General features: G+C 42.0%; 1 protein-coding gene across 3 annotated transcripts in view; it reads right to left on the reverse strand.

The window, feature by feature from the left end:
- The window catches only part of ASTN2 (astrotactin 2), a 759531-nt gene that overhangs the window by 482980 nt on the left and 263996 nt on the right, over window positions 1-12555 (reverse strand). For 2 of the 3 annotated variants that reach the window (XR_008847822.1, XM_056539746.1), the window contains exon 4: window positions 11058-11165. The exons of the other annotated variant lie outside the window; for it this stretch is intronic. Coding sequence is in view for 1 of the 2 variants with exons in the window: in XM_056539746.1 (XP_056395721.1) it covers window positions 11058-11165 (108 nt within the window). In the remaining variant the exon portion in view is untranslated. The remainder of the gene's footprint in view (window positions 1-11057; window positions 11166-12555) is intronic. 3 annotated transcript variants of the gene reach the window in all.

The raw sequence follows: 12555 nt of genomic DNA on the forward strand, positions 1-12555 counted from the left end.
ATACGGTGATCTGTGAATTAAACATTTATGGGGGATCTGTGAATGACATACTTATGGGGGATCTGTGAATGACGCACTTACGGGAGGAGCTGTGAATGACACACTTATGGAGGAGCTGTGAATGACACACTTATGGGGGGAGCTGTGAATGACACACTTATGGGGGATCTGTGAATGACACACTTATGGGGGAGTTGTGAATGAACACTGTTATGGGGAGCTGTGAATGAACACTGTTATGGGGAGCTGTGAATGATGCATTTATGGGGGACTGAAAGGAGTGATAGGACCAGCACTGCTTAAATCTGTATGTACGAGATCTCTATGTGCATATAGATGGGAAGTAGTTGCAACTTGAGATGCAGAGTTGCTCTGATCCAGTAAAGTAATTGACAGCGAGATGTAAAGAACAAAAGATGTCGGCAACACACCGCTTCTTCTCAGTCTTCTTTATTGTAGAAAAATACTCACATTAACACAGACTACGGAGAGGGATACATACAGGGGGGGGGGGTATGTGTAAGGCAGGGGGGTATTGCCTTCCACATACCCCCCCCCCCCCCATATGTATCCCTCTCCATTGTCTGTGCTAATGCGAGTATTTTTCTACCATAAAGAAGACTGAGAAGAAGCGGTGAGTTGCCAACATCTTTTGTTCTTTACATCTTGTCCTTTATGGGGGAGCTGTGAATGACACACTTATGGGGGAGCTGTGAATGACACACTTATAGGGGAGCTGTGAATGACACTTATGAAGGAGGTGTGAATGACACTCTTATGGGGGAGCTGTGAATGACACACTTATGGGGCAGCTGTGAATGACACACTTATGGGGGAGCTGTGAATGACACACTTATGGGGGAGCTGTGAATGACACACTTATGGGGGAGCTGTGAATGACACACTTATGGGGGAGCTGTGAATGACACACTAATGGGGGGAGCTGTGAATGACACAATTAGGGGGGAGCTGTGAATGAACACTGTTATGGGGGAGCTGTGAATGACACACTTATGGGGGAGCTGTGAATGACACACGTATGGGGGAGCTGTGAATGACACATGTATGGGGGAGCTGTGAATGATACACTTATGGGGGAACTCTGAATGAGACACGTATGGGGGAGCTGTGAATGAACACTTTTATGGGGGAGCTGTGAATGAACACTGCTATGGGGGAATCTGTAGATAACACAGTTATGGGGATCTGTTGACTGACAGAGACCAGAGCTTGTCTCTGGGGCAGGAAAGCTGCTGTCAGAGCCAGGAGCTGAACTAAGTGTATTCCACAGAAACATACAGACGACTTACTGGTCTTTAGCAGTGACCCCTGACCTCCTTCAGACACCTTGCTGCGGCCGGTACAGAGCTCAGAGCAATCCCCCTCCATGCTACTGACAGACAGCAGAGCACAGCAGCTGAAAGGTGACAGGGGAGGAAAAGAGAGAAAACTCTCTATCTCTTAAGTTGTTCCCAGCACAGCACAGCAATAACCGGACAGGGAGAGGAAGGAGGAGGGATACATCTTCCAGCCCTGGCCGCATCTTTTAGCAGCTGCTTAAAGTGACAGAGTCCCAGAACTACCTGCAGGTCGGCACTCACTCGCGTGCCACTCAAATGCACCCTGCGTGCCATGATTGGCACGCATGCCAGGGGTTGCCGACACCAGCATTATATGGTCTCCTCATACTGATGCCACCTCCAGGCTCTGCCATTGTGCCGCTCTGCGGCAGTGATTCTAATAGCGATGCCTGTAATATGCATGTCATATTGAATAACAGTATTATTTCTCTATCCCAGCACACTCCATATGCGTGTTAGAACAAAGCAAAGTGTTCTACATCCCTATTGAGGCTCTCTGTAGGCCAGAAATAGCCATTTTTAATATAGATTTGCTGCGAATAAATTCGACCCGAAAAAAAAATTCTGAAAAATCGGCGAATTGGCCGAATCTAATTTTTCAAAACTTCGCTCATCTCTAGTCTCATCTCTAGTGTCAGCAGTGGGGTCCTCCTTGGTCTCCTGCCATAGCATTTCATTTCATGTAAATGTCGATGGATAGTTCACGCTGACACCGATGCTCCCAGCTTGAATATCTTTGGAACTTGTTTGGGGCTGCTTATCACCATCCGGACTATCCTGCATTGACACCTTTCATCAATTTTTCCTCTTCCGTCCACACCCAGGGAGATTAGCTACAGTGCCATGGGTTGCAAACTTCTTGATAATGGTGCGCACTGTGGACAAAGGCAAATCTAGATCTTTGGAGATGAACTTGTAACCTTGAGATTGTTGATATTTTTCCACAATTTTGGTTCTCAAGTCCTCAGACAGTTCTCTTCTCCTCTTTCTGTTGTCCATGCTTAGTGTGGCACACACAGACACACAATGCAAAGACTAAGTTAACTTCTCTCCTTTTTTATCTGCTTTCAGGTGTGATTTTTATATTGCCCACACCTGTTACTTGCCCCAGGTGAGTTTAAAGGAGCATCACATGCTTGAAATAATCTTATTTTTCCACAATTTTGAAAGGGTGCCAATAATTTTGTCCAGCCCATTTTTGGAGTTTGGTGTGACATTATGTCCAATTAGCTTTTTTTCCTCCCTTTTTTTGTTTAGTTCCAATACACACAAAGGGAATAAACATGTGTATAGCAAAACATGTGTTACTGCAATCCTTTTCTGTGAGAAATACTTAATTTTCCAGAAAAATTTCAGGGGTGCCAACATTTACGGCCATGACTGTAATATTGTATTTTTAGCTATCATCAATGTTAGTCAACAGTAACAATTCGTTGGCAAAATAATCAGAGGTAGGAGAATTGGGGCACTTCAATTTTAGGAGTTGTCCTCAACAGTCAAACCATTTAACCTCTTAACGACAATGGATATACATGTACGTCCTGATGCCCTGGTATTTAACACACCAGGACGTACATTTACGTCATGAGCAGTGGTCTGAATATGAAGCTTCATAGGCTGTGCATTTACATTCAAGGAGTACAGCGATCATTCTCTGTCATTAACCCCTTAATAGTGATCACGGTACTTAAGTGCCGCAATAAGGCTAAGTTTCCACTTGGTTTTTTTTCTGGCAGTTTTTGAAACACTGCCACTGCAGTTTTTGAGCCAAAGTCAGAAGTGGATCCATAAGGGAGGAGAAGTGTAAGTCCTTCCTTTATATGTCCTATTCCTTTTGAATACACTTCTGACTTTGGCTCAAAAACTGCGGTGGCAGTTTTCCCAAAACTGCCAGAAAAAAAAACAAGTGGAAACTTAGCCTTACAGTGTCCCTGCTCAATCGCCATCCCTGCACTATGTATGTGACGGACTGATCAGCTTGTTTGCCTGCAGGAAGTCCCCTCACCTGATCCGTACAGGTCCCGACTTTAAACTGCTAATAGAGACTGCTGAACCTGGCAATCTAAAGATTACAAGGAAAAGTCCCTTATAATAAAAAAAAAGAAGAGAAAATGTTCTTTTAAAATACAAATAAGATATACATATAAAATATTTGGTATCACCACATGCGGAAATGTCAAACGTATTAAAATATAATCTTAACCCCTTAAGGACGCAGCCCTTTTTCACCTTAAGGACTGAGCCCTTTTTCGCAATTCTGACCACCTTCACTTTACAAATTAATAGCGCGAAAGTGCTTTTACCGAATATTCTGTTTCTGAGATTATTTTTTCGTGACATATTCTACTTTATTTTGGTGGTAAATTTTCGGCGTTAATTGCATCCTTTTTTGGTGAAAAATCCCAAAATTTCATGAAAATTTAGCATTTTTCTAACTTTGAAGCTCTCTACTTGTAAGGAAAATGGATATTCCAAATAAATTAAATTTTTCTTCACAAATACAATATGTCCACTTTATGTTGGCATCATAAAATGAACATATTTTTGCTTGAAAAAATTAGAGGGCTTCAAAGTAGAGCAGCAATTTTCAAAAATGTCATGAAAATTGCTAAATCTGAAGGGACAGATGTTACAGAACTACAACTCCCAGCATGCCTGGGCAGTCAAGGCCTGCTGAGAGTTGTAGTTTGGCAACATCTGGAGGGCTACCTTTGGGCACCACTGTAACAGTGGTCTCCAAACTGTGACCCTCCAGATGTTGCAAAACTACAACTCTCAGGATGTTCAGACAGCCTTTGGCTGTCTGGGCATGCTGGGAGTTGCAGTTTGGCCTTCCTAGTGGTTGCCACAGTAAAGATCGCTTTGCTTTCACTTTCAATTCCCCCGCCCCCCACTGTCGATTCCCTACCTGAGCAAAGATCCAGCAGGCTCCAGCGAAGATCCCAGGTCCCCAGGCATCTTCTCCTGCAGGTACGGCCTCCATCTTCTTCCCAGCTCCCCTCGACATCCAGGGGCGGGCAGAACGGGGGGTTGCCATGGCAACCCCCTGTCCTGCGCTGCCATTGGTCAGAACTCCGTTCTGCTAATGGCAGGGGATAGGAGGAGATCGCAGCTTTGCGACCTCACTCCTATCCCTTAGGCTGATCGGGGCTGTTGCTGACAACTCCAATCAGCCCTATTTTCCGGGTGATTGGGTCACCAGAGACCCGATCAGCCCGGAATTGGAGAAAATCGCATGTCTGAATTGACATGCGATTTTCTCCGATCGCCGACATGGGGGGGTCTCAGGACCCCCATGGACAATGTGCCGGGGTGCCTGCTGAATGATTTCAGCAGGCATCCGGCTCTGGTCCCCAACCGGCTAGCGGTGGGGACCGGATTTCCCACGGGCGTCTGGATACGCCCTCGTTCCTAAATGGGCACTGTCACCAACTTTATTTTTTGATATGTTGTAGTACTTATGTACTACAACATATCTCTAATATACTTTTATTATAATTTTTTTCATTAAAAAGGTTTCATTTACATTTAAAAACCGTTAGGCTGCACTCGATCCCTGCCTGTCAATCAGACAGGCGGGAGCGAGCGCATTGGCTCCGCGGCCACTGGCTGGGAGGCCACTCCTCCCATACATCGCCGCCGCCTCGTTGCCGCCGCTGTCCCTGCACGCCCACTGCCGGATTCTGCAGTAACTGCACGTGTAATGAGGGAACGGGGTATGCGGGGCGGGGGGGAGGAGGGAACGGGCTAGTGCCGTAGCAGGGTGGGGGGGGGAACGGGCTAGCAAAAAAAAAATAGGATGGTGGGAGCTACCCTTTAAGGACTCGGAATGCAGGGCGTATCCATACGCCCTGTGTCCTGAAGAGGTTAATGATCCTGTATGGTAAACGTCCTAAATGTAAAAAAAATACAAATTCTAAAACTTCTGATTTATGATTACATCTCAGAAAAATGACTAAAGAGTGATTAAAAAGTAATATATGCCCAAAAGGTTATAGGGGTCAGAATACAGCAATTTTAAATATACTAATTTTGTTTAAAAAGTTTGACTATTTTTTAAAAGCAGTACAGTAATAGACACGAATGTAAGTACGGGTAGAGTTTTAATCCTATTGACCCACAGAATAGACATAACATGTAATTTTTATACCATTTACTTTGCAGAAAAGCAAACAAAAAAAACTGCTTTAAATGGCAGCAAAGTAGAAACAAAGGACTAAGCTCCCAAAGCTCCCTCAATCTCATGACTAATGAGATTCAATTTTCGGAGTATTTACTGGCACTTTTGAATACCTGTAGAGAGAACATTGGACTATACTGTATACCAAACCTATAGCATGCTACATTAAAAAAATAATAATAAAACTGCCCACGAAAACTTTACAAAAACAAAAAATGTGTATGTAGAGTGTTTAATGTTTTACTGTAACTTTAAGTTACATATGGCTGCAGATATATATATATATATATATATATATATATATATACACATTTTTTTTTTTTTTTAAGTGAAAATGAAAAGCATTACTGAAAATACATCAAAACCTTGTGTCAGTATGACAGTCCAACTATGCTTAGAAGGAGTACTGATTCCCTGCGAATGGAGTCATCCAGGGCTTGACAGTCCAACTAGTAAATTGTATAAGAATGTAAAGATTTATTAGCCCCTGACCGGGTGAGAGTTTAAAATGATTGTCTTTTCTATTGGCAAACTTCTAAGATCTCACTATAATTCTATTCTTGCTCTTTTGGCAAAGAACGGGAATCTGAGAGATCTAAAATAAAACTGGTGTCCTTTGTTCTTAAATACTGATTATTTAAAAGATTGGCAAACATGTTATACTGCAGGTTAAGAGAAGCGGCTTGTGAAGTAATTATTTCTAATAAGACTTGTGAAGCTAAAAGTGGTAGGAAAGAGAACGCCGCTCCATAGATGAGAGAAGTTGCGGAATATATTAAAGGGGTACTCCTGTGGAAAACTTTTTTTTTTAATCAACTGGTGCCAGAAAATTAAACAGATTTGTAAATGACTTATATTAATAAATCTTAATCCTTCCAATATTTATTAGCTGCTGAATACTACAGAGGAAATAGTTTTCTTTTTGGAACACAGAGCTCTCTGCTGACATCATGATCACAGTGCTCTCTGCTGACATCTCTGTCCATTTTAAGAACTGTCCAGAGTAGGAGAAAATCCCCATAGCAAACATATGCTGCTCTGGACAGTTCCTAAAATGCACAGAGATGTCAGCAGAGAGCACTGTGGTCATGATGTCAGCAGAAAGCACTGTGTTCCAAAAAGAAAAGAATTTCCTCTGTAGTACACAGACCCTAAAAAGTACTGGAAAGATTAAGATTTTTTAATAGAAGTAATTTACAAATCTGTTTAACTTTCTGGCACCAGTTGATTTAAAAAAAAAAAAAAAAAAAAAAAGTTTTCCACGGGAGTACCCCTTTAATTAAGATTGTATAACAAAGTATCATTTGAGGTTACTTTAAGAGTATGTCCACACGTCAGGAAATTGTGCGGAATGTCCACCGGAAACATTCAGGCGGACATTTCGCACATTTGCCTGATCAAACAGGCTCTAGGACCGCTCAGAAATGTGCAATGTGATATTAATAGGACTCTACTGCAGCAGAATGTTTGTACAGAACATTCTGTGCTGACATTCCGCATAAGTTCCGCTGTGAGTACATCCGAATGGGACAGAAAACGGTGAATATGTAGCATGCAGATATTGCTGTTGGTTTCTACTCTTTACACTGAATTGGTGAAATCTACAAAGCCTGTATGGGATGACCAGAGATGGCCGGGAAGCTGAAAAAGATGGCTGCCTAATGCAATTTGTGTGACTCCCAATTACATTATTGGAAGTTGCATATAAAGTTACAAAAACAGTGTAACTCCAAGTGCAATGCCATTTGTGCAATGCCTATAAATTATTAATGGGAGTTATTCAAATTGTGTATGAAAGCAATTTTTGCATTTTGCATAATCTTTGGCTGCCAAAAACAGGCACACCCTCAGGGTGTGTTCACACGCTCATTGTTTTTGCGGGTTTCCCGCTGCGTATTTGAAAGGGTTCAGGCTCTTCTCGGCTGTCTGCAGCAGATTTTCCACGGAGGAATTTACGCTGCAAGCCCCAATGGAGTCAGTAGGGACTGCGGCGGATTTTCCGCAGCGTAAATTCCGCCGCGGACAATCTGCTATGGACAGCCAAGAAGAGCCCACCCCTTTCAAATATGCTGCGGAAAACCCGCAAAAACAAAGGGCGTGTGAATGCACCCTCAAACAGAAATTGACACACCTTTTCCAGCTACTCACAGACTTGTTTTGGAAACCAGCCTTTGGCTAAGTTTCCACTTGGTTTTTTTCTGGCCCAAAAATGCAAGAAAAAAACGCCAGAAAAAAACGCCACAGCATTTTCCGGTGTTTGGCGTTTTTTTTTCGTAGTTTTTTTTTTTCTGCCGTTTTTTGCCTGGAAATTGCGCTTTTGTTTTTTGAAAATTTGTTGGGTAACAAAAGAAAAGGATGCAGTAATGATGGAAACATTTTTTTTTAACAAAATTTATATTTTTTCTAACAAATTTTTTATAAATTTTTAAACAGGGATCAATTTATGTGGGCGGGAAGGGCAATAAAAATGTAGTGTGTATGGGGGAGATTTATTAAAACCTGTACAGAGGAAAAGATGACTAGTTGCAATCAGGTTGCTTCTTTAATTTTGCAGAGGCCTTGTGAAAAAGGGGTCAGATTGGTTGCTATGGGCAATTCAGCAACTTTTCCTCTGCACAAGTTTTGATAGATCTCCCCCTATGTGTTTTTCACTTTTTTTTTCTTTTTTTTTAAAATATTTTCTAGGTAGTACTAATACAACCAGCATGGAACACAATGTTCCATGATGGGAGTAGCAGTTCCTGTACTAATAGACAATCGCCCAGGGTGTCACTCCTGACACCCGATGCGATTGTCCATAATATAGCAGAGATGCGGAGCGGCTCTATACAGCGCTCGCATCTCTGCACTATACTCCGGCTGGACAGTGATGTGAATAGAAATTAATTCATATTTTCCGCCCAGAGTGGGGATTGGCCGGATGGTGGCAGCCAATCCCCGCTCTCATCGGGAAATATGAATGAGGGAGTGGCAGGCCGGAATACAGATCAGAGATGCGAGCGCAGGAGAAAGCCGGTCCGCATCTCAGGAATAATGGATGATCGCAGCGGGTGTCAGGAGTGACACCCGCAGTGATCTGTCCTTAACTGCAGGTATTACTGCTCCCAACATGGAGCACACTCTGCTCCATGCTGGGAGCTGTAGCACCTGTATTAAAAGACAGATCGCAGTGAGTGTCACTCCTGACACCTGCTATGATCCTCCTGTATAATGTATAGATGCGGCCGGCCGCTCTTCTCTGGTCCCCTGCACTGACGTATATATATACCTATTCATATTTCCCCCAGAGAGTTGTGATTGGCTGGAACCATCTGGCCAATCACAGCTCTCTGTGGGAAATATGAATTGGTGTGTGTGTATATATATATATATATATATATATATATATATATATATGCGGCAGTGAAGGGGACCATAGAAGGCCGGCTGCCCGCACCTATACATTATACAGGACGATGGCAATGGTTGTCAGAAGTGACACCTGAGGCGATCTGTCAATTAGTACAGGTACTAATACTCCCATCATGGAACAGTGTGTTCCATGCTGGGAGTAGTAGTACTACCTACAAAATAAAATAAAAATTTTTTAAAAAAGTGAAAAACACACACACTACATTTACACATACCACATTTTTATTATTGTTGGCTACTTTTTTAGTTCCCTGCCCACCCACATAAATTGATCCCTGTTTAAAAATTAATTAAAATTTCGCTATAAAAAGAGAAATTTCATTAAATACCATTTTTTTCCATCACTACTGTATCTTTTTTATAATTTTTTTTTAATGATACCATATGAAATTTTATTAAAAAAGGTATCTTCATCACTATTTTGGATCGCTAAAGTCCAAAAAAGAATAAAAACCACCTGGACAAATGCCAAATTTAAAACCCATATGTCGTTGTTCTTGGCGTTTTTTTTACTCCTATAGACTTCAATTGGAAAAAACCGCCACAATTTCAGGGGAAAAAACGCCATAGGGTCAACATGCTGTGACTTTGCAAAACCGCCAAGAAGCTGAAAAACGCCAATGATTTACAGCTAACATCTAGCCGCAGCGTTTTTTCAATGAAAATATGCCAAGGGGGCCCTTGGAAACTTAGCCTTTCTATAGCTAGGTTCAAGGCTAGGCTCACATCATGCTAAGGCTAGGTTTGCATCATGTTTTTGAAACATGGTAAAACACCCTTTTTCATCTTTTACAGAAGGCAATAGAAAACTTTTTAAGATCAAATGTCCATTTTTTTACAGAGTTTATTTATAGGGGTACTCCACTGAAAAATATTTTTTTTTAATCAAAAGATGACAGAAAGTTAAACAGATTTGTGAATGACTTCAATTAAAAATCTTTATCCTTCCAGTACTTATGAGCTTCTGTATGCTCCACAGGAAGTTCTTTTATTTTTGAATTTCCTTTCTGTCTGACCACAGTGCTCTCTGCCGACACAACTGTCCAGAGCAGGAGAGGTTTGCTATGGGGATTTTCTCCTACTCTGGAAAGTTCTCAAAATGTACAGAATGTCAGCAGAGAGCACTGTGGTCAGACAGAAAGGAAATTTTAAAAGAAAATAATTTCCTCTGGAGCATACAGAAGCGTATAATTACTAGAAGGATTAAGATTTTTTAATAGAAGTAATTTACAAATCTGTTTAACTTTCTGGCACCAGTTGATTTAAAAAAAAAAAAATTTCCAGCAGAGTACACTTTAACCTTTTCTAAAGGAGTTGAAGTCAAATGCAAAATGGATGCCAAACAGGATGGTCCAACACTATGCCTATCCTGCAGCATCCCATATCGTATACTTGCATCGAACAAAAAACAGATGAGTCAAGATACTTTTTATTTTTGACAGAACAAAAAAATAAGAAGGTCTGAACAGTTTTGAAAAAACGACCCTGAAAGGAATTTCAAATGGACACTTTTAACAATGACAGTGTCCTACTATACCAAGAAAGCCAATGGATCAGTTAGTCGATCAGTTTGAAAAAAAATAAAATAAATTTAAATGTATGTGTCACCAGAAGAGCCAAAAGTCATGTGAAGCTGCCGCCGATATGCACCCTCCATGTATCTATATGGGATACATGGAGGGGGAGTGTCAGCACGCCCCTTCCAGTAGACTGCCAGGGCCCAGTTCAGGAGATTGCGGGGGGGGGGGGTCCTCAGTGGTTGGACCCCCCACAATCTATAACTTATCTCCTATGCTTTGGATAGGGGATAAGTTATCTTTCACTACAGAACACCTTTAACTATACCTCAGACTCAACATCTAACAGACACTGCTTGACGCAATGTGATAACTCCCTAACAGCCAAAATCAGTAGTGAGTCCAGAACATTGAAGAGATACAAATCTTTCCATCATAGATTTTTTTTTCTCTGTAGGTTCCATTTCTGTTTTTGGCTTCCAAATACTGATGACAAGACCTGACCTGAATACTAAATGAGCCCTTCAGGGAATTTTTTCCAGAACTGCAATATTAGTAAACCATTCTCCCATGCACATATACTGATACCTTTGCTTCTCTGGTGGTTTTCATGCTGTCTTCCTCGAATTGTCAATTGTGCTTCATCACCTGTTTCTGATCCAGAATTCTCTTCTGACTTCAGATACCCTGCTGGATCTATAACAAAACAAATGAAGAAATTTGTTCCAGCATAGGATTCAAAGATGTACAATAGTTGTACAGTGCAATCCAATTCAATGGTTTTATTCTGACCTGAAATTTTCTTAAAGGGGTACTATGACCCTACACATCTTATCCCCTATCCAAAGGATAGGGGATAAGATTAGAGATGAGCAAATTTTTTGAAAAATTAGATTCGCCCGATTCGCCGAATTTTCAGAAAAAAATTGGTTCGGTCGGAATTTATTTGTGGGGAATCTCTTTTAAAAACGGCAATTTCTGGCCTACAGAGAACCTCAATAGGATAGAACACTTTGCCTTGCTGTAACACGCATAGGGTGTGTGCTGGGTTAGTGAAATAATACTGTTATTCAGTATGACATGCAGATGAGAGGCATCGCTATTAGAATCACTGTCGCAGAGCAGCACAAAGACAGAGCCTGGAGGTGGCATCAGTATGAGGTGACGATATAGTGACTGAATGACACAGCGTGGAGGTGGTGGCAGCATAAGGAGACCATATAGTGCCTGAATGACACAGTGTGGAGGTGGCGGCAGCATGAGGAGACCATATAGTGGCAGAATGGCACAGCCTGGAGTTGGCGGCAGCAATAGGAGACTATATAGTGGCTGAATGACACAGCCTGGAGGTGGCGGAAGCATGAGGAGACCAAATAGTGGCAGAATGAGGAGAACATATGGTGGCAGTATGAGACAGCCTGGAGCTGGCATCAGTATGAGGAGAACATATGGTGGCAGTATGAGACAGCCTGGAGCTTGCAGCAGCATGAGGAGAACATATGGTGGCAGAATGAGACAGCTTGGAGCTGGCATCAGCATACGAACATATGGTGGCAGTATGAGACAGCCTGGAGTTGGCATCAGCATGATGAGAACATATGGTAGCAGTATGAGACAGCCTGGAGCTGGCAACAGCATGAGGAGAACATATGGTGGCATAATGAGACAGCCTGAAGGTGGCATCAGCAGCATCAGGAGTCCTGAAAGTGACCCGGTGACATGGTGGGGTGGCAATACCAGTACCCGGTGAAGAGGTGGGTGAAAAAAGATGAACTTGGCATCAGATGTGTGGCATTAGATGGGTGGCAGGATCAGATTAGTAGCTGAGGCAGGTAGGCAGAAGAAAACGGTCTCTTTTGTAAAAGTGTTAGTGTGCACAAGTATTGAGGATATGCATTTCGTAAAACTTGACTTTTAATAATATTCTTAGGATAAAATATATGTACTCACATTTTTTTTTCAATCAAGCAAAAGGAAAGGTGTGCAAAAAACACCATGTGCCACCTACACCATCAAGTAAAGACCTCTAAAAGGTGGAAGGGAACAACGTATGGTTCATTGTAACCGGAGGGGGTAAAAGCTTCCC

Source organism: Hyla sarda, chromosome 9 (assembly GCF_029499605.1).
Source record: "Hyla sarda isolate aHylSar1 chromosome 9, aHylSar1.hap1, whole genome shotgun sequence".
NCBI classification, from domain to species: Eukaryota; Metazoa; Chordata; class Amphibia; order Anura; family Hylidae; genus Hyla; species Hyla sarda.